Here is a 22974-nt window from a genome sequence, read left to right on the forward strand (position 1 = left end):
CAAGAGAATCATTTGAGCCCGGGGGTTTGAGGTTGCTGTGAGCTATAACACCATGGCACTCTACCAAGGGCCGCAAAATGAGACTCCGTCTTAAAAAAAAAAAAAAAAAAAAGAAAGGAAAAAAATCACAACTGTAATTCCCGTGCTGTGGTTCCATTTGTGGACTTGGACTTTTATGTAGCAAATGGTAGGTCTCTCCTAGGATCAGATCTTTTTGTTGTTGTTTGGTTGGTTTTTGTTTTCTGTGTTTTGGAAGGTTTTTTGAGATAGGGTCTCAGTGTGCTGCGAGGGCTAGAGTGGCACCATCATAGCTCACTGGAGCCTCAAACTCAAACTCTTGGGCTCAAATGATCTTCCTTCCATAGGTGGGACTACAGGCATGTGCCACTGTGCCTGGCTAATTTTTCTTTTCTTTTCTTTCTTTCTTTTTTTTTTTTTTTTGGTAGAGCAGAGATCTATGTTGCTCAGGTTGGTCTTGAACCCTGGCCTCAAACACCTTGAGGTAGCCTCTCCCACCTTGGCTTTCCAAAGTGCTGGGATTATAAGTGTGAGGTCACACCAAGCTGGATCAGTTCTTTTATTTATTATTTATTTTTATTATTAAATCATAGCTGTGTACATTAATGCGATCATGGGGCACCATACACTGGTTTTATAGTGGATCAGTTCTTTTAAAGCATGCATAGGGTTGTTTCTAATTATTTAGGTCCTAATAAGTACATTAGAAGCAACTCACATTATGTGTTTTACGTTTTTAAGAAATTAAGAATTTTCTTTAAAAAATTTCATATTTGTAAGACCAGTGAGATCAATGGCACCATCCCACCATCCTTATGGCTTCTTATCCTGCTTCTGGAATTATCAGCGTTTCACACTTGATTCTTTATTCTCTCTACTTTTAAAGATAATGGTTTAAAGATTTTCCAAAACATATTCTCTCTACTTTTAAAGATAATGGTTTAAAGATTTTCAACATATTACTGAAACTATAAATACTTGAATGTTTATTTCAAAAAAGTAAAAAAAAAAAAGACAATCATGATATAACCAACAATTCGTATCCAACTCTCAGTCCATGTTCAGTTTTCACCAGTGTTTTCCAAAAAAGTCTTTTTATATGAAATCCTACAGAATTCAAATGGTGGCAACATTTCTCGTGGTTGATACTTCAAATGGTGGCAACATTTCTCGTGGTTGATCAAGTATCTTTTCATCTGGGCAGTTCTTCCTGTCCTCTACTATTGGCATTTATTTGTTGATGCATTTGGGTCATTTTTGTTTATATCCTCATGGTGTCATTTGCCATGTTCCTCTAGCCGTCATACTTCCTATAAAATAATAGTTTTCAAATAGATTCTGTGAGATTTAGGTTAGGGTTTATTTAATGTATTTCTTTTTTTTTTTTTTTTTGTAGAGACAGAGTCTCACTTTATGGCCCTCGGTAGAGTGCCGTGGCCGCACACAGCTCACAGCAACCTCCAACTCCTGGGCTTAAGCGATTCTCTTGCCTCAGCCTCCCAAGTAGCTGGGACTACAGGCATCTGCCACAACGCCCGGCTATTTTTTTTTTGGTTGCAGTTTGGCCAGAGCTGGGTTTGAACCCACCACCCTCGGTATATGGGGCCGGCGCCCTACTGACTGAGCCACAGGCGCCGCCCTAATGTATTTATTTCAAGAATACATTTTGGAGTAGTGCTATATTCTTTTTCTCATATCATGTCAGGTGGCCTGTGTTGTCTGGTTGTCCCACTTTTAATTATATTAAAATTTATCAATAGACAATGGGTATGGATTACCTATTCTCAAGTGCTTTATGTAAAAAGCTTTGTTAACTACAGGTTTAAATTTTTTTCTTAAACTCTGAAGTGCATTTTTATTATTCCCAGTCAATGAAGGGGTAATATTAAGACTCAATCATCGTGCTTACATTGGGATCGCCAGTGACGGTGACTAGCTGTGGTTTAGGTGAGGATGATGGTAAAAATGAGTGTTGTTAGTCCCTTCTGGAGGATGAGTGTGTAAAGTTCCTGACGATAGGCATTTTGTATGTCCCGTTTATGACAGTATCGCCAGCAACTGGAGCCGTGCCTGTTGCTGAAATACTAGAGCAGTGATTTTTGACTGGGGATGATTTTGTACCCCACCAGATATTTGGCACTTCTGGACATTTTTAGTTGTCACCATTGCTGGAGGGATGATAGCTGAGGGATGGGCTGTTAAGCCTCTTGGAATGCCTGGGATGGCCCACCCTCCTCCCCAAAGAATTATTTGTTCCAAAATGTCCCTAGTGCTGAGGCTGAGAAAGCCTGCAGAGGAATGAAGCAAAGAATAGGTGAGGGACCTAAAAACATAATGAACTGCATATGTGAATGTTACCCACAGAAGGTAAAGGGTTTGATCAGGATGACTCAGTTATTGGTGAGAAATGAAGGGTAAAAATCTAGCTCTTTGGCAGTACATTTTTCCCAGCTCCACAGGACTCTTTTCTTTTTCCGTGTGGGAGGAATTAGTTTAATACACTAGAGGATTTTTTTATTTAGTACATACAATTTCTTTTTTGGATCTTGGTGCTCTCTGAAGCTAGTTCCTTCATGCTCCTGGTGTTGTGTCACCTTTTCTGCTTTTTTTTTTTTTTTTTTTTTTCATTACGTTGCTTCCTCCTATGGAATTCCACTTTTAAGCAAGTGTTGCCTACAGAACAACATTGCGGGCTGCTATTATTATATAACTTCACTCCTAACAAAATTCACATTCTGCCTGAATGTGATAAAATGATTATCATAAGATGGCAGATGCCTTGGGAGATTTGAAAGTTGGGTTGCTGTTCTTTTCCCCTGTGTTATTTTTAGCCACTGAAAATGCAGTAATTAGGATTTAATTGACACTTTTTTTTTTTTTTTTGTGATGCACCAAATGGGAGAAAACTGAGTTTTTATCTACCTTTATTTTGGCAACAGGGTTATGGCCCAAGCAAGTGAGTTTCTTTCCATAGAACAGGTCATAACAGTGTCATGGTCAAGAGCAGGGAGTCTGAAGACAGCCTGCCTGCCGGGGCTGGAATTCCAGCTCTGTCACTCACGGCACCATGGCGTGAAGCTGAATATAGCTCTTCTCGCCCCAAAAAGCTCTTGCCCTTGAATTCTTCTTACTGCAAATAACCCAGACATCTTATTGGATGAGAGATTGGAGGTAGAAGGAGGGAAACAGCCAACCCCCCAAAGCACCAAACTAAAACAAGAAGCAGATCCTCCAGGGTCTTGCAGAAGGAAAAAGATGTGCAGCGGACCTATGTATGGCATCTCCCTTTTTCTTCTACTGACTTCAGGCAATTTTTAAAAAAAAACTTCTCGTGTTTGAGAGGACTGCCTTTGAATGATTTCTTATCTATGCAGACCATCCTTTTGATTTCCAGCAATGTGTTCATTACAACAGTTTCCCATTGTGAAGGGACAAATGAGCTGTTCTGTGATATTTCTAGTAAATGATTTTACCTGGAGGAAACTTCTTTTAAGCCTGGAAATTGGAATGGGACTTTTTGGGAAGCAAATGCCAGCTTAGGTAAATATTATGATTTATAACCCCCAACAGATCCCAACGGGTGGCAAAGAAAGGTGGCTTAAAAACATGCTGGGTGGGAGGCTGAGAGATGCGGTGACTCAGTATAATAAATTTTGGATGGGGAACTTGTCATTTTTATTACTGCTTCCCTAACGTTAACAGTGTTTATTTTTTATGCTGCATTGCCTAGCTAGACATATGGCAATGATATAAGTAACTTGTGGAAGATATTAAGGTACAAATTCATTTTTATTGGAAAGGAAATGTCCTCCATGGTTTTTCTAAATGTCCTCTTCCTCCCCCTGACCCCCCACTTCTATTCAGCACCTTCTAACTTTCCTTCTCTGGCAGATAACCCTTTCTCTTTTTTGCTACTTCCTGCCTGTCCATATACTGAAACAGAACCTCCAAAGGTTTACTTCTGGTTGGTTCTTCTTCTTCCTTATTTGGGATGTGTTGTAAGTGACACCCCCTTTTTTCTTTATATGGGAATTAGGAGAAGGGGAGGGAGAGAGCAAATAAAAGCAGTGCTTTTTTGCTTGTGCATAGAGTATTAATTTGTGGGTATCCTTTCGTGCGTGTGTGTGTGTATACTGTAGCTTTATAAATTGTATGTAAGGAACATGCATATGTACCTGTAGATATATTTTTGCATCTATTTTTACTTTTTAAAGCAACTTTATTAAAGTGTAATTGACATACGATAAGCTGCTCGTATTTATAGTGTGCATTTTTATAAGTTTGCTATCTCTACCCCTGTGCAACTGTCACCATAATCGAGATAGTGAACCTGTCCATCATGTCCAGAAGTTGTTTCATGCCCTTTGAAATCCCTCCCTTGAGCCCCTACCTTCTCACGGACTCATCTGTGGGTAACCCAGGGGTTATGAACAGGCAGGAAATAGCAAAGCAGAAAAGTGGTTATCTGGCAGAGAAGCAAAGTTAGAGGGTGCTGTTTTCTGCCAGTGTATGTTCATTTGCCTCTCCTGTCATGTCATGTGCCTGGGATCACACAGTACAGATGCTGTTTTCTTCTTTTAAAATCAGGATTTCTTCGCTTAGCCTAGTTTGGGAGTCATCTGTGTTGTAGCCCACACTGGTGGGCCATTCCTTCCTACTGCCAACTACTGGCCTATTGTGTGGATACAGCATGCCTTTTTTTTTTTTTTTTTTTTTTTTTTTTTTGTGGTCCTTGGCTGGGGCTGGGTTTGAACCCATCACCTCCGGCATATGGGACCGGCGCCCCACTCACTGAGCCACAGGCGCCACCCACAGCATGCCTTTTTAAATCTGTTGATGGATATTTGGGTCGTTGATAGCCTTTGGTTATTATATATAAAGCTGCTAAAAACACTTGTATACAGATCTTTGAATGGACATAGGCTTTTACTTCTCTTGGATAAATCCCGGGAGTGGATATCTGGGTTGTGCCGTAGGTGTACACTTAACCTTTTGGGAAACTGACAAATGTTTTACCGGAATGGATCTACTTCTTTACAGTCCCACGAGCAGGGCACGAAAGTTCCATTTCCTCTGTATCTTTGCCAACTTTTGAGATGGTCAGACTTTTTAATTTTAACCATCCTCGTGTGTGTGTGTACATATATATCCATATATATGTACACACACACACATATAGTGGTATCTCATTATGTACTTTTAATTTGCATTTCCCTAATGCCTAGCAATGTTGAACATTTTTTCATGTGCTTATTTTCCATATATATATATATCTCCTTGGGCGAAGAGTCTGTCCTTATCTTTTGCCCAATTTTTAAAAACTTCAGTAATCATATTACTGGGTTTTGAAAGTTTTAAAATGTATTTTGGGTACAGGTTCTTTCTTAGTATTATTTTTCAAATATTTTCCTGAGTCTGTGGGTCTCTTTTCATTCTCTTCATACAGGATGTCCCAAAGGAAAATGAACAAACTCGTATTTTATATTTTTAATTTTTAATATTTATATATCAATACATAGAGAACTATTTATAAATATTTTGTAGAATTTTGTAATGAATAGTTTTTAAATAAGAGTACATTTAGCTATGACTTCCCATTTTTCCCTATGTATGTATGTGTGGGGACCTTTGGGACACCTCATAGTGTTTTTCAAAGAGAAGTTTCAGTTTTTTTTTTTTTTTTAGAGACAGAGTCTCACTTTATGGCCCTCAATAGAGTGTCGTGGCTTCACACAGCTCACAGCAACCTCCAACTCCTGGGCTTAAGCGATTCTCTTGCCTCAGCCTCCCGAGTAGCTGGGACTACAGGCGCCCGCCGCAACGCCCGGCTATTTTTTGGTTGCAGTTTGGCTGGGGCTGGGTTTGAACCCGCCACCCTCAGTATATGGGGCCGGCGCCCTACCGACTGAGCCACAGGCGCCACCCCGAGAAATTTTAGTTTTGATGCAGTCCAGTTTATCAGTTTTTTTTTTTTTTTTTGTGGTTTTTGGCCGGGGCTGGGTTTGAACCCGCCACCTCTGGCATATGGGACCAGCGCCCTACTCCTTGAGCCACAGGCACCACCCCAGTTTATCAGTTTTTATGGACTGCGCTTGTGATGCTGTATCAAGTAATCTTGCCTAATCCAAGGCCACAAAGATTTCTTTTATATTTTCTTCTAGAAGTGTTATAGTTTTAGGTTTTCACTTAGATCTCTGATCTATTTTGTGTAAATTTTTATATAAGAAATCAAGTATGGAATAAAGTTAATGTCTGCATATGGATGTCCAGTTGTTCTGTAACCATTTGTGGGAAAGACTATTCTTTCTCCTAAATTGTCTGTTGAGATCATACAGTTTTTCTTCTTTAGTTTGCTAGTATGATGAATTGCATTGACACACACACAGACTGCCAAAAAAAAATATATATGCATTTTAAAAGATGTTACCTGTGTACTACTTTTTGTAGGTGAATTGAAGGTATCAGCCATTACTGGTCAAGTGCATCTAGACAAGCTGTGCACATCCATTTTACCTGCAATTTGTACACTTCTTCAGAATGGTAGATTTTACTTCCAACAAGGTCTCTTAAAATGTCAATGCATTTTTTGGTACCCTTTCCCTTCCCAATTACTTGTGATACTCAAGTCACTTTTGATTTCTGCAATTATAGGAGGTGCTCAAACATGACTTGTACTCATCTTTTGTTGTTGGTATATATTGACTATTGCAATTTTAATAGCTTTTTTCCTTTCTTAAAATGTGTATCCATTTTTTGGCACCCTGTGTGTATATTTAATTTTTTAAATATTAAGCCAGTGTTATATTTCTGTGATAAACTCAACTTGGTCGTGATGTATTATCCTTTTATTTGTCTTGTTGAATTTGATTTACTAACATTTTATTTAGGATAGTTGCATCTAGATTCATGAGGGATGTTTGTAGTTTCCTTGTAATGCTTTTAATTTTGATACAGGGGTCATGCTTATCTCACAGAATGAGTTAGCAAGTATTCCTTTTTCTATGTTCTGAATTTGTATAGAATTCGTGTTTCTTCTTAATTGGTAGAAGTTACCAGCAAAGTCATCTGAGCCCAAGTTTTCTTACTGGCGAGGTTTACTTATCTATCTATCTATTTATTTTTTTATTTATGAGACAGAGTTTCACTTTGTTGCCCTCGGAGACTGAGTGCCCTGGTGTCATAGCTCACAGTAACCTCAAACTCTTGGGCTCAAGTGATTCTTTTGCTTCAGCCTCCTGAGTAGCTGGGACTATAGGTGCCCGCCACAATGCCTGGCTGTTTTTAGAGATGGGGTCTTGCTCTTGCTCAGGCTGGTTTGAACCCGTGAACTCAGACGATCCACCTGCTTCGGCCTCCCGGAGTGCTAGGATTACAGGCGTGAGCCACCATGCCCGGCCCTCTGACAAGATTTTTAACTACAAATTTGATTCTTCTAACGGAATTAGGATTACTCAGGTTATCTGTTTCTTCTTGTGCGAGCTTTGTGTCATTTGTGTCTTTCAAGGCATTTGTCTATTTTATCTAAATGGAATTTATGGGCATACAATTGTTCATAATTTTCATATTATTCTAATATTCTCACTCTTTTTTTTTTTTTTTTTTTTTTTGGTTTTTGGCCAGGGCTGGGTTTGAACCCACCACCTCTGGCATATGGGACCGGCGCCCTACTCCTTGAGCCACAGGCGCCGCCCTATTCTAATATTCTCATATTATTTTCTTTCTAATACCTGTAGAACTTGCAGTGATTCTGTAGTCACCTTTATCATTCCTGCCATTAGTTATTTGTGTTTTCTCTTTTTTATTTCCGAGTCATTTTGGCTAGGTTTATCAATTTTATTCACCATAAAGAACCAGTTTTGGATTAATTTAGTCTCTGTTTGTTTTCTGCTTTCTATTTCTTTTCTTTTCTTTTTTTTATTATTAAATCATAGCTGTGTACATTAATGTGATCATGGGGCACCATACACTGGTTTCATAGACCATTTGACACATTTTCATCACACTGGTTAACATAGCCTTCCTGGCATTTTCTTAGTTATTGTGTTAAGACATTTACATTCCACATTTACTAAGTTTCACATGTACCCTTGTAAGATGCACTGCAGGTGTAATCCCACCAAGACCCTCTCTCTGCCCACCTCCCCCCCCACTTTACCCTTCCCCCTATTCTTAGGTTGTAACTGGATTATAGCTTTCATGTGAAAGCCATAAATTAGTTTCATAGTAGGGCTGAGTACATGAGATACTTTACTAAGAAGAATATGTTCCAGCTCCATCCATGTAAACATGAAAGAGGTAAGTCTCCATCTTTAAGGCTGCATAATATTCCATGGTGTACATATACCACAATTTATTAACTCATTCGTGGATCAATGGGCACTTGGGCTTTCTCCATGACTTAGCAATTATGAATAGGGCTGCAATAAACATTCTGGTACAAATGTCTTTGTTATGATGTGATTTTTGGTCTTCTGGGTATATGCTCTGCTTTCTATTTCATTGATTTCTGTGCTGATCTTTATTATTTCTGTTTTTCTGCTTGCTTTGGGTTTACTCTTTTTCTCTCTAGTTCTGGGATGTCCAAAGTGAAGTCTCTTATGACCTTTTTTCTTTTCTGATATATGTGGTTAGTTGTATAAAATTCCCTCTAAGGACTACATTACGTTTATCTTTCAAATTCTAATATGTTGTATTTTTATTGCCTTCGGTTCAAAATATTTTAAATTTCCCTTTCTTTGGGGTTTTCCAGATATCTTTCTGTTATTTTTAATTCAAATTTTATTGTAACCAATGAACATATTCTGTATGACTTGAAACCGTTTAAGTTTATTGAGAATTTGTTCATGGCTCAGAATGTGGTTTATCTTGAAAAGTAAGTGGTTTATGTGTATCAGGACCGTGTGGTCTGTTACTTTTGGGAAGAGTATCATTTAGGTGACAGTCATGCCAGTTAGGTGAAGATGGCTGGTGATTTTGTTCAGTTCTCCTGTATCCTAACCGATTTTCAGCTTGTTCTGTCAGACAGTGAGGCAGAGATCTATTGTCTCTACTTATACTTGTGGGTTTGTTTATTTGTCCTTGCAGTTCTGTCCATCTTTGTGTATTTTGAAGCTCTGTTATTTAGTATTGTTTTGGCTTCTTGACGAGTTGACCTTTTTATCAGTATGAAATGTCTTTCATTACCCTAGCAGTATTATTGGCCTTTTTAAATGTTTAAAGACTTTTTTTAATGCATCTTTGATTTTTAAAAATTAAACATCTGAAGCGGAATTTCTGAATTAAAAGATTTCAACCTTTTTAAAGGTCTCAATTTCTTGCCAGATTGCCCTCCAAAAAGGCTGTACAGATTGATACTTTTCTAGGTTTTAAGGGTTTATAAACTTAGGTGATCTGGTCTTTTTAAGATAGGTCGCTAAGCTGACTGTACTGTTTTACACTACATCACAGGATAAAATTTGTACTAGCATTTATGTGACTTGTAGAATGTGAAAATGCTATGTTTTGTTATCATCCATTTTATATCTTTTATTATTTTAAAGGCATAAATGTAAAAACTTTTCATTTTTGTAATAGGAGTATTTAAGAGGATTTTATTTCTTCAAATTTATTTAATCTTTTATATGTATTTGTTTGTGGCATCTTCAATTAATATCTTAGAGATGGGTTTTCAAAATTATATGCTTGCTTTTGATTCGATGGAGTGTTATAGCATACGTATGTTAATGTGTAGAAAGAAGCTTTACATATAAAACCAGATTTAGTTTGGTATGTTCCAAGATTAGATATGAGATACTGTATGCTTAGATCTGATAGGGTTTGGTAGCTGTTTAAGTTTTTTTTTTTCCATGTAAGTATCTCATTTAATCATCATAACCACTCTCTGCAGTATGTTGTCATCACCTTATTACTGATGGCTCTGGTACCACGTGGAGATCAAACACACAGCTAGTTAGAGGTAAAGCAGGGCTAGAACCCAGGCTACCAGACTGCCAAGTCCGCTGCTTAAGTTTTGATAGTACCTGGTGCAAATAGAGGTTAATAACGTGGTCCATGTGATTTATATATCTTTTTCAATATGTAAATTATTCCCTACATAAGTTTTACATGTTAATTAAGAAATGCACGACATATTTAACACGCTTTTATAAAAAAATAGACTCAGAGAGGTGACCTGTTTGGATTCGTTTTGTAATTCTGAGCTGTCTTTTTCTTACAGGAGTCTCCCGGAGCCTCTCATGACCTATGAGTTACATGGAGATTTCATTGTTCCAGTTAGTAAGTATTACATAGAGGTGCATAGATACAGTTTGTGGTTGATAGGGATTATAAACCCAAAACTTCCATTTGAAAAATGTAACTTTATTATTGCAATCTGTATTAAAAATAGAAATCAATTTAGAGGATGTTTTTTCCCTATTTTAGAAGGCGAAAAAAAGAAATGCTGTATTCATTCCTTCACAGAGATTAATCACTGCTTACTGTGTGCTAGTCACTGGTAGCTGTGGATATGTAGAGCCGAGGAGGATTCCTGCCCCCGTGAGCCAATTCTGTAGCCAGTGTTGGGGCATACACCCTTCTCATTATACCATAAAATACATCATAATGGCATGACCAAAATGCTAAGGGAATACAGAGGTGTTTAACTTGCAGAAGGTTGGGGAGCTTAGCAGATTTGAAAAGATTAGTCGGTTGGAGATGGCTTCACATAGAAAGATATTTAGATGTAAATTACAGACAGAAGGAATATTATGAGATAATACCAGAAGCTCAAACTATATTTGATGGAGAGCGAATTATATGTGATGAAATGTTAAATGAAAAAGGCCTATAGTTGGTAGAATTTTGTGATTAAATTTTTGTGAGTCATACTCATTTGAGGTTTTCTAGTTTTCTGTTATCGTACAGCTCAATTTTTATATTCAACACATGCTGTTTAATCATCATAGTCTTCTCAGCTACACTGGTGTTAGGTATTTAATAGTTAAGGAAATGAAAGTTGAGACATGTTAAGTAACTTGCCAGATTATAGGGAACCTTATTTAAAATTCAAACCTCAGTTCCACTGACTAAAACCTGTGGTATTGGTTTTCACAGGTGCACTGACAGTAGCTGTAATTGTATTTTCATTTCCTTTTATTTTCTCCTCTTGGATGTATTCCATAGCTTAATCTGTTGAAAAACTTAGAGCAGTTCCTTTGGGAGCCGTGTTACTGCTGCCTGAACATTGCTTTAAATGTTATCTTCTTGGGAGGTCTCTGCTCCAGCCAGAGTAAAGGTTCTTAGTATGTTGCAGAAAGAAACGACATGTAGGCCCAATTAGATGAGGTATTTAAAATAGGCTTTTGGAAAAGGCAAAAATAGAGTTCTATTCACTTTTGTTTTCACATGGAAGAGGATTTTTTTTTTTTTTTTTAAAGAGAATTTGTATGATCAAGGGAGTAGGGGAAAGTTTTCTTGGCAAAAACTCAAGCAAATGCTTAGTCGTTTTGATTTCTTCCCTTGGCATTTTGGCAAACTGGGGAAAGAGAAATTAAACTTAGTTGGAGGACAATTGTTTCATGTTGTTTGCCTTAGAGACTGGAAAAAGCAAGAGAGTGCCAGTTTTAATCTAGAATCCCCTGAGAATTGGAGAAAGATAAAGTGATGATGGAATAAGGTTTTAAAATTACCACAAGCTAGTGTCATTAGCATTGTCATTGTGCACCGTAAGTATATTTGAAATCCGAGTATCAGTGTATTTTACTGGATACAGAAGTTCCTAAGAGATAGGTACTTCCTAATAGGCAATCAAGTGCATGGGCACAGGAAATGAACTTGTTGAATTTATCTTTGAGCAGTGTGGTAAAAGTGTTATATAAATGCGGAAGGCATTGTCACCTGTTGGACCAATACCTTGTGCTTTGCTTCCTGACTTTGTGGGAACACTGTAATAGAGAGTCACCACGATGATTTGACTAACAGGACTGTTAGAAAGAAATACTGCTGCTACTGTAGTCATGGGCATGGATTTGCACCACACGCAGTTGTGGTTGGAATGGGACCTGTAGTAACATTATTTAATGCGAAAAAGTACATACATTAAATGGGTGTATTTTAGGGGCCACCATTTCCAGCGTAGACTTTAGTTTTTTATTTTAATCTCTTGTGCATACCCTTCTCCGTACTCCCTGCCTCTCTTAGGAAGACCGTGGGAGCAGATCCTCTGATCTTTTGCATATGGACTTTTAAGTATTGAATAAAACAGTTACAGAAATCAGGTGGCCAAAATGAGTCTCTCCTTTTGAATATTGTCAGGAAATTGAGATTGTGGTTAAGCTCTCATTTTCCATTAACAATGGCACAGCTTACCTTGTTTTGCTTAATTATCTGTTCACTGAGCTGACTGCTAAAATTACTAAGCATCGCCAGTCTTTGTTACCGCCTCTCACACCAGCCTGGAAACTAATTTTTGATTCTTCTCAGTCATGTGCAGTGGTTTCCATCTGTTCGGTGGTGATTGTCTCTTCTACCCTCCCTGCTGAGGGTTCTGAACGTTTCTCCTGGGTCCCTTCATTTTCTCTCATCAGTTTCTTTCCTAGAGTTTAATGCTGAGAACCTCTGTGTTCATTTCTAGAGTTCACGATGCAAACACGAATTTCACTTCTATTTTGTCACCACAAAAAGCAAAATGGTTTTGTTCCTTAGTCTGCAGTAATCTGCTTACTGACTTACCCGTTCAATGTTGAATGCATTGGAAAAATAAAACAAAAATATTTTTTCCTTTGAGAAAATTAAGAGAATTAATGAAAGTGGTAGCTTCAAAAGAAAGTTGCTAAAAGGAACTAGAGACCATCCATCTTGGGAGAGACTACAGTGGGATTTGGAGTCGAAATTCATAATGTGAATATGCAGTTTACTTGGCCTATGCAGGAATGCAAAGGAGCGGGTCCCCTGCAGGAAGGCTGTGGATGCTTTACTGCATGACTTTTATGTTTGCCTTTGACAGTGCTATAGTCCACTGTCTGTGTGTCAGCCTTTGGGGCCTAGAGTCCTGGATATAACACGTTGAGGAGAGGAGGACCATGCTTCAGGATTGAAAACACACAATAAACTTAGCATGAGACTGCCAGCTAAAGCCTGGCCGCCTGTTGTTGTATCATGCAAAAAATCTCTTTGCTGTCAGGCAAACCAGAACACTTACTCAATGTTGCTGTGTGCGGTATATTTTCTTCCCATAAGTCAAGTTACTTGGCAAGCAAAATCATAACCATAAAGTTCTTTAGACATTTATCATGAGAAACATAACTATTATAAGACCCAAGACATGGTGTTTGCTTAACCAGAATGTTCTATCCTTTTTGGTAAAACTGTGTGGGAAGCAAGACAACATCACGTGGGTCTTGATAGAAAAGGACTCAGAAATTTGGGAATTGAAGGAACCACGTGGCAAATGGCACCCACCGCTCTCAGCCTGATGTATTAATTTCGCAGTACATGGGAACTCCCCAGAAGAACTAGAACATTTGCTGTCTGTTGACTGAAGCTCTTTGTCCCTCGAGAAATACTTGGATGGTTACTGCTAATGCCCTTCTAAAATTACAGTCCTATTGACTTTTTGATTTTTAAATATTGAAATAATTTAATATTTATCTGCCTGAATGTCTTAGAAAAGCTCTGGGCTCCTATCTTTTTCAGTCTCCAATAGTTGGCACAGCATTGTAGCAGATGGACATTACAATGTGGTGGACGCCGATTTGTAATTTCATAATTAAAATGCTTTTTCTACTACAGTAAACTCCTAATTTCCTGGCATGTTTCCGGAATTTGGTGTTATGATTAATTTAGCATCCTAGACTTTTTTTAAAGTTAGGTCTTTCATTCTTTTAAAATATAATAAAATGCATGTATTATAAGCAATTAGACAACTTTTTTTTGAGTACCTTAAAGATACTGTGTTGTAGCCATATGTAAATGCCTGCTAATAGAAAGCTCTGATTTATGTCAAAATACAATAGAGAAAAAAGTGGTTGTATGTTAAGTCTTACTGAAAAAATACTTTTTTTTCCTGAAAAATATTTTTTTTTGAAGACGAAGGGGGAAAAAGACAAACTTGGAAAAAAATGTATGTGTGATTGCAGAAGACATTAGGGTAGATTACTGGGAGAGGGGCTGGAGAAAGAGTTGGAAGATTTGACTCTGTTTTTCAAAACTTACTTTACCGTTTTGAGAAATAAAGAACTTTAGCCGCTAGGGGAAATTATCTGTATAGTGTTTCTAAGTAATAAATTCTAAAGTATTAAAACTAGATTTTCAATGGAGAAAGATGATTATTAATGATGAGATAGATTCAAAAGTTAGAGGTAGGGTTTTAGGGCAAAGTTTTGAAATTTTTCAAATTTTTGAAATATAAAATTTTTATCCTCAGAAGCTATCCTTTCATTCTTTTGGAACTTTTATTTTTCAGAGTTTTTGCTTCAATTTTATTGTTTTTTGAAATCGGAGCTGTGGATTAAAATTGTTATACATATTTTTATGTTTTTATTTCTTCCGACATTGGTAAAATCTTGATTTTAATGGCAGATTAAGAACTAGATTATAATTTATCACCTCACACTCCCTTCCCCCTCCCTTCTTGCTTTTTTCCCTTCTCCGCTTTTCCCCTCCTTCCCTCCCTCCTTCCCTCCAGAGAATTTCTGCTAATTTTTTAGATGGTTATGCTTTTGTTTTCAGTGATAAATTTGGTTTGTATCTTAGTTTAATTTTATTATGTAATATGATTTTTTTGTGTGTTCTCCTTTATTTTAAATTCTTAGCCTTTTAACTTTCTTTTCTTTAGCAATAACTACTTCAATGTCCTCTGTTTTAAAACCTCATTTCTCACTCTTAAACACTATTATTGGGAGATAAAACTGGAACAAACTTAAATGTGCAAACATGGGAAACCATCCAAATATTCATAAAATTGATGGTGTGGTGCTCCATTTAATGACATGGAGAGATATGCATGGTATATTAGATGAATAGGCTATTTGTACATTTCATTATTTAAAAAAAGGAAGAAAACCTATGAAAGGATAAAACCTAAAATTTACTACCTTATCTTAGGGTAAGATTTACTGTTGATAATTTTAAGTAAGTGAAATTTCTGTTGAAATGTTATTTGTGCACAAATAGGTGTGCAGCTTAATTAATTTTCACAAAGTGGAGATATCCTTATAATCAGCCTCCAGATCAAGAAATCAAACTTCATCAGAACCTCAGTAAAGACGAGTTCTTCAAATGGGCCTTTTCAGACCACAGGGGGCCTTTCTGTATACCTGTATACCGGGGGGGGGGGGGGTTGGGGGGGTTGGGAGCTGTCTCTGCATAGGCCCCGTGCTTGTCATCTTGCTCTTTGCTGCATCTGGAATGTGCCCCCAGCCCCTCCGTTCTCCTGTCCTTGAACTTCCCCAGTCTCAAAGACCCTTCCTGAGCTTCCTTGACAGCTCTGTGTGAACCTCCAAAGCAATTTGTAACCTTCCTCTCTATTGCAACAAACCTAGTACCTAATTCTTATTGGTCATGTCTTTGATACCCCTGAAAACTCCAGCATAATCTGCAGTAACAAGCATTTTGTGATTTATTTGATAATTTTCTCATCAAGGATAGAATATGGGGAATTTGAGTCCATTGTTAGTAAGAGTCACAGATTTAGGGGTCCTCAAATGTTTTATTTGGGAGGGGGGTCAGTTCACTGTCCCTCAGACCGTTGGAGGGCCAGACTATAGTTAAAAAAAAAAAACAACAAATTCCTATGCACACTGCACGTATCTTATTTTGAAGTAAAAAAACAAAACGGGAACAAATACAGTCACCCTGCCTCATGTGGCCCACAGGTTGTAGTTTGAGGACCCCTGAACGGTAGAGGGAATGTGTTGGTTTCCCAGGGCTCTGTGACAAAGTTAGGAACTGAGTGGCTTAAAACAGCAGAAATTTGGTCACGATTCTAGAAGCAGGAAGTGTGGGCTCTGGAGGGCCCTGCCCCCTCTGACGGCCGCCGCAGGGTTCTTCCTTACCGTTTCCAGCTTCTGGCGGTTCCCAGCCGTCCTTGGTGTCCCTTGGCTTGTAGGTTCTTCGCTCCTGTTGCTGCCTCTTGTCATGCGACTCCCCTGTGTCACTCGTCATGTGGCCATCTTCCTCCTGTGTCTTTTTCTTACAAAGATACCAGTCACATTGGATTAAGGACCCCACCCTACTTCACAGTGATCTCATTTGAACTGACATCTGCAGCAACTCTATTTCCAAATAAGGTCACGCCTTAAGAATGCCTTTTTATTCTGATCGTTGGACACCTGGGGTCCCACTGACCTGGGATACTGTCCTTTCCAGGGCTGCCCTGTTCCTAGGTACTAAAACCCAGTAGGCTTTTCACATGTGAGCTCTCCGATCTCACGTGGATGCACTGGCACTCCTGCCCTCATCACGCTGACCCAGGCACCAGGCAGCAGGGACAGCCACTGTGCTCCGGCTGAATATAAATGACTGAAATCCTTCACATCAGCCAATGCTAAGCCTGCCTTCCCTGCTCCATTCTTCCTGGGGAAACCACAGCGAAGACTCTTGTGCACATGCCCCGCCCCTCTGGCCCAGTTTTCCTCTGCCTCTTGATGGACCCTGGTGCGACCCACGTGCCATCTGTTTCTAGGGCTCTGTGAGTAAAACTCTTACCTTTAGTCATTTCCGTATCTTCTTGATGAAATTCCAAGTGCAGTTTAAGACAGTTGCTTTCTGAGAGACCAGGGGTTGGAACTTCAGCCTCTTTGGGTGACAGAATTCAGCTGTTAACAGGAGTGCTGTTTTACTTGCGTCCCACTGTGGGGGGGTGACCCAGTGACTAGATTCCATCCAGAAGATGACAACTGGGCTTGACGCACAGCAGGCCAGCAGGAGAAGCTGCATAGCTCTCAGTTCTTACATATCAACCCAGGAGAGAAAATGATTTCACCCTGGAGGCATTAGAAGATTAGAAATAGGGAGATCCCCCGCACCCCCTTTAAAGGTGGCGAAATACCTTTAAGTTCTCTGTTTGATGATCTTGAACAGGTGAGCTGTTGTCATTGTTGATTTTGGAAGTATAATTGATTCTGTGTATTCTCCTAACTACTTTTCCTTTGTTTTTTTAAAGAAAGTGGCAGCCCGGAATCTCGTGTTAATGCAATCCATTTCTTGGTACACAAACTGCCAGAGAAAAATAAAGAAATGTTGGATATTTTGGTGAAACACTTAACCAAGTAAGCCTCTCTTTCTTCCATTTGCCTGCCTTTACTTTGCTCCGGGTGCTGTGCTGTGTTCCTGGATTTGTGGCAGTGGGTACAAGTGCTGCACACACAATGCCAGGGAGCACACCTGGAAGGGCAAGCTGGGTGTTTGTCCCCTGTGTGTGTTTTGGACAAGACGTTGAAATACGATGCTTTCATGAAGTTGTATAATTATTTACTTAACATCACTGCCGGCAACTCTGGATTTGATTTGAAGGGAAGAAGAGAATATTCTACATTATCCCATACACAGATTTTGGAAATGTGATTTCAAGTTTGTTAGCAAATTTAACTTGGTTTCACACCTACCTAGCTCTAAGTTTGAACACGCCCTTATGTTTGCTTAATTCAGTAATGGGAAGTTATTTCATCGGGTCCATTCTCTTTTTCTCTTCCTTTAAAAAGTGAGTAAAATCAAGTAGTGGAGAAATTAGCTGTTTCTTCAAATATAAATGACTCTCAAATCACTGTAACTATAGAATTTTAGAGGTGAGAGAAGCTGAGGAACACTTAGAACCTTTATTTTACATTAAAAGCAAGTGAAGGCCAAGAGGGTATTGCAATTGGCTAAAGGTCCCCTTGTATAGCCATTCATTCATTTGGGCAACAAATATTTGGTGAATGCCTTTTTTAGGTGCTAGTGGACGTAGAGTTGAATAAGATAGGCAGAATCTCTACTCTCTTGAAGATAACTTTCTTGGGGGAAAAAGAATAAACACATGACACGTTAAAAATACAAAAAGTTTCAAATGGTAAGTGGCTAAAACAAAGCAGAGGAAGGAGATAGGGAATGAATTGAGTGTGAACGTGTAAAGATTATTATTATGGAAGATCTCTTAGAGGATGAAATCTTCGAGTTGACATCTGAATAAATGGCAGGGCTCCTGAGAGTCCAGGTTGTTCACTGCACAGTGTTGTTGGGCAGAAGCACTGAGTGTGGGTGCTCAGACCAATCTGCATGCTTGTGAAGCTGTTTTTACAAAAGGGCCATGTGGTCTAGTGTCCTTAGAAGCAAGAAAAGGAGGGTGTGTTTTGATTAGAGGGGCATAGTAAATGAAGGCTCTTGAGGGAAACAGCTTAGCCTCTGCAGTAGGCACTCTCAATCTGCAGACTTTTGTTTGTTTATTTGTTTGTTTTGCAATTTTTTGGCAGGGGCTGAATTTGAACCTGCCACCTCCGGCATATGTGGCCGGCACCCTCCTCCTTTGAGCCACAGGCGCTGCCCTGAATCTGCAGACTTTTAACTGTGGGTTCTGCATCCCAGGATTCAGCAAGCCGCTGATTGAGAATATAGTATTTGAGGGTATAGGGCACCCCTCCTGGTGTGGGACACAACTACAGGAGGGACCTTACCCAACAATGCAAATATTGTAACCTAATTGTTTGTACTCTCGTATTAATCTGAAGTTTAATACAGTTAAACTTTTAAAAGGTTAAAAAAAGAAAGTACAGTATTAACCACGGGTGCATGTGGGTAGGGAGGCCGACTGTTTTTATTCACAGCTTCCACACAGCAGATTGCAGGGCTTTAGCATCTGTGCATTTTGGTATCCACGAGGGTCCTGGAACCAGTCCCCTGTAGATATCAAGGGAAGCTGTACCTGGAGTTATTCTGAAAGCCACTATGGCCCGAGGAGAGCACGAGAGAGAAGTAAGAGAACAGGCCGAGGCCCAGCAGACGGGGCCGGCAGACCCCCTGGTTTCAGGGTATATGCTGAGGCCGGTTTGAGTCTCTTGACTCCTAATTGGAAATACAGAGTTACTGAATATTGTACAGTCCACGGTTTTTGCCCCTTTGGTTAAACAGAGACTGTTTTTCCTCCTTATCAATTTGTAGTGTTTCAGATCACTCTAAGCAGAACCTAATGACGGTGGCCAATTTAGGAGTGGTTTTTGGACCGACTCTGATGAGGCCACAGGAAGAAACTGTTGCTGCCATCATGGATTTGAAGTTTCAGAATATTGTTGTGGAAATCTTAATTGAAAACCATGAAAAGGTAATATAATTCTTTTTTCTTTTTAAGAGACTTTCTGGTCTTGGCTTGTCACCATATTATGAGTAACTATTCTCTAAGATTTATCTTTTTTTTTTTTTAGCTTTTACATAATTTACTTAACTACTCATTTATCATTATCTTTATTTCCCGTTTATTTTTTTACAAAAATGATTTGATTATTGTTATGATGAGCTTGGTTCTGAGTTCTCATTGAGCGTCTCTCTTTTGATGGCCATCCATGTACCTGAACCTTTCCCAGTCTTCTGTTACCTTGTCTCTGGTTTAGTAAAGAAACTCTATCTCTATTAAGATGCGAATGATATTGGCAAGGTAATTGTGAACCGTTTAGATTTTTTGTTGCTTTCATTCCTATCCTTGGATTTCTCCTCACATTCTTTGTGTTCTAGTGGTCCTATACTATTGATCCAGTTAGGGCTTTACAATTTAAAAGAGAGAGAGAGAAAAAAAATAATAAAACAAAGTTGAAAGGAAGTGACCTGGAGCCAGAGGTCCACCGGCGTCATCGGAGTAGGGGCTGAGAGGCTTAGCCCACTACCCACCATAGGCCACGGTTTGCTCTGCACGTGTGAAGGTTGCCCTGCCTCACAAAGGGTCTTTCTGGTTGCACCCCACTGTTCTGAATGGCAAGTCAGTGAGGAGAAGCCAGGGTGAGTAAACTCCTGAAATGGGCCCAGACAGTAGGTTGGACCCGGGGTGGGGGTGGGGGACACGTTCCTAGGATTTGATGGATGGGGTTGAGATGGGCTTGAATTATGAGATTCCTTTCAGGGTTAGCAGAAACTGCTTTAATATGCTCTTCCTCCCACCACACCCACTCAACATTATAAATTCTAAAAATAAGCATACTTCTTTATTGTCCCTCTTTCCCAAATTATTGTTCTTCTCTTCTCAATTACATATTCTCTGCGGCTACCCTTATGATACAGAGTTGAGTAGTTGCAACAGAGACCAGAGAGCCCACAAAACAAAAATATGTACCACCTGCTCCTTTGCATAAAAGGCTTGCTGATTCTGTTCTGGGCCACTAACTTTCAACCCTGGCAATGGGAATCATGTGAGGGGCTCTTGTAAATGGCTCTTTAGCCATGTGTATTCTGTTAAATTTTAACTTTCAATAAGCATTTTAATGGCTCAGCGCCTATAGCTCATTGAGTAGGGCACTGGCCACAGACACCGAGGCTGGCGGGTTTGAGCCTGGCCCAGGCCTGCTAAACAACTATGACAACTACAACCAAAAAATAGCCGGACATTGTGGAGGGCACCTGTAATCCCAACTACTTGGGAGATTGCGGCAAGAGAATCGCTTGAGCCAAGAGTTTGAGGTTGCTGTGAGCTGTGATGGCACAGCACTCTACTGAGGGCAACATAGTGAGATTCTGTCTCAAAAAAAAAAAAAAAAGAATTTTAAGTTAGCCAGCAAGGAGAACTGCTGACCTGAGGGAGGAGGTGTCTCTTCTGCCTCTATAAGAACTTAAGAGAGAACTTCAGTGTGTAATGTGAAGGAAAGTTCTATTAATATTTGAGAGGTTTTTGTTCATGATAGTTAAGACCTGAGTGTGATTTTTGCTGGTGTTAAGTCTGCTCCATGGAAGCTTGTATTTGGATTCAGAATTTGAAGGAGCTATAGTCAATTCAAATAGTTTAGCTGGTCTGCATTTATAAGTAGGCGCAGGACAGCTTTTGGGGGGACACATGGAGAAAATGGTTTCAGGATGCCTCTGGAGTGCTTAACTCAAAAGGACTAACTTGTTTGCCTGCATCTATCCTGTTCTCCCAGCTCCCTCAAAATAAAGATTGCACTTGTTGAATAAAATGAAGATGATGACTCAGTGTTGTTAGAACTGTACCTTTACAGTTCTAACTTAAACAAGGGCATAAATATAGTTATAACAAGGGCATAAATATAGTTATAAAAACTTTTTTATTTAGTATAGTGCTTCTTAATTTTGGGGGATCACAGACCTCTGAGAAGCTGACATAAGTTACTAACATTCTCCCCCGATACATACACATAATTCCCCTCTCTGCCCCAGATTGTGCTGACGGTTTCTTTGGGTTCGCATGCATTTGTGAACTCCGGGTTAGGAATCTCAGGTTTGACATGAGTAATCTCTTAAGTGACTAGTCTTGTTACTTGTTTATCTGTAATCAAAGGAATATATGATTTTTAAAAATACATTAGACTCTTTCAAGAACTTTCAGATCTCTCCCCCACCCCCCATTCCATCACCTGTGGATCAACACTTTGCTAATAACTTTGCTCTGTTTTTGCCTCTCAGAGAATTTGAAAACTGTTAAAGCACCTGGCTGCTCATTTGGTTGTTATAAGGATTTTTAAGAATTGAGATTGTATTATGATGTAGTAGGTGCTGGATGTACGGATGTACTTTGTTACCTGTTGGAAACCAGGTCACAATTTGGGCATGGAAGCTGGGTTTTGGGACTTGAATCCCATTATACGTATCCCAGTCTGATATACCATAAAACCTCTTGTCTTAACTTGCTTTATTTCTCCCTGGCTAGATTCTTAAGGGCAGAGATTTTTTTTGTGCATTTACAATGATACCTAGTACATACTGGCTATTCAGTTAATATTTATTAAATGAATTCAATACATTTTGAAGGGGTTTGAAAAGCGGGAAAGAGACAGGCAAACGGAGGTATAGTTTCCTCGAGCAAAGCATTAGAAGAGCGTTTCTTGGGTCCTGGTTGTACTTGCTATTTGCATAGAGCAGTTCTAGCTTGTGCTAATACTGGTTCTCATGGAAAAGTTAAGCTTGAAAGCCACTTGGGGATTTTCTTTATCAGTATGGTAGAAGCAGCTTGTTTATGGGTATAAGAAGGTTTTTAGTTTTTTTCTTTTTTGTAGCCAGTGGTGGTGAATTTATACCTCCGTTTATGGTCCTGTCTAAATGTCATTAAACCTCATTACTGTGTGCTGAGCTATCCAGGCAGCCCATGGAAAGATGGCTACTTTTCATTTTTAGAAAGCAAAATGATTAGACTACAAGCCTTGAAACAGTGTTATTGTGGCTCAACTATCATTTGATTAAATCCTAATTAGGGAACTTTTATGTAATTTCTTTGTGAAAATACTGGCTCTGGGTCTCGCTCGGGCATAAAAGGATGTCTGTTCGTGGCGCAGCTGTCTGCTCTCTTCCCTTATTTGGAGCTGAGAGGCTAAGTGCGTGATTCTTCTGCTGGGAAGTGGTGCTACTTTCACCTTCTTCACAAATCTTACAGGAATTTCCAAGGAGCACTGGTGAGCCCATTAGGATGGTCAGAGCAGATGAAGGTGGCCTCGCGCTCAGAGATGGAGCTTTTTAGCGCCAAGTCGAGGGCTTTGCTGCTGCTTCTCTTTCTGTGTCTAGCTGGTGCGTCGGTGCCCGCCTGACATTAATTAACACACCGAGGCTTTCTACAGGGCGGGCAGGGGGTGGACATTGAGTTTGAGAGTCTTCACTGTGTACCTGGCTTTAGGTTTTGAAGCAGAGGCCTCTGAGGTGGGGCCTGGGGGTGAGAGCGTGTCAGTTTGGATTAGTTCACATGCTGATAACTTAATTTCCCCAGTACCTCTCCTTTGCTCTCCAATTTCATCTTTGTACACTTCCACTCCCAGCTCTTTGTTCTGGCTCTGCCGGACTTCGGAGTCCAGGCTCTGC

At 39.4% G+C, this 22974-nt stretch overlaps 1 protein-coding gene across 4 annotated transcripts in view; it reads left to right on the forward strand.

Moving 5' to 3' along the window:
• Window positions 1-22974, forward strand: part of ARHGAP10 (Rho GTPase activating protein 10) — a 346448-nt gene that overhangs the window by 228013 nt on the left and 95461 nt on the right. For all 4 annotated transcript variants that reach the window (XM_053582345.1, XM_053582335.1, XM_053582326.1 and 1 more), the window contains 3 exons: window positions 10235-10293; window positions 17162-17267; window positions 19132-19291. In XM_053582345.1, the coding sequence (XP_053438320.1) occupies window positions 10235-10293; window positions 17162-17267; window positions 19132-19291 (325 nt within the window). The remainder of the gene's footprint in view (window positions 1-10234; window positions 10294-17161; window positions 17268-19131; window positions 19292-22974) is intronic.

Source organism: Nycticebus coucang, chromosome 1 (genome assembly GCF_027406575.1).
Source record: "Nycticebus coucang isolate mNycCou1 chromosome 1, mNycCou1.pri, whole genome shotgun sequence".
In the NCBI taxonomy this organism is placed as follows: Eukaryota; Metazoa; Chordata; class Mammalia; order Primates; family Lorisidae; genus Nycticebus; species Nycticebus coucang.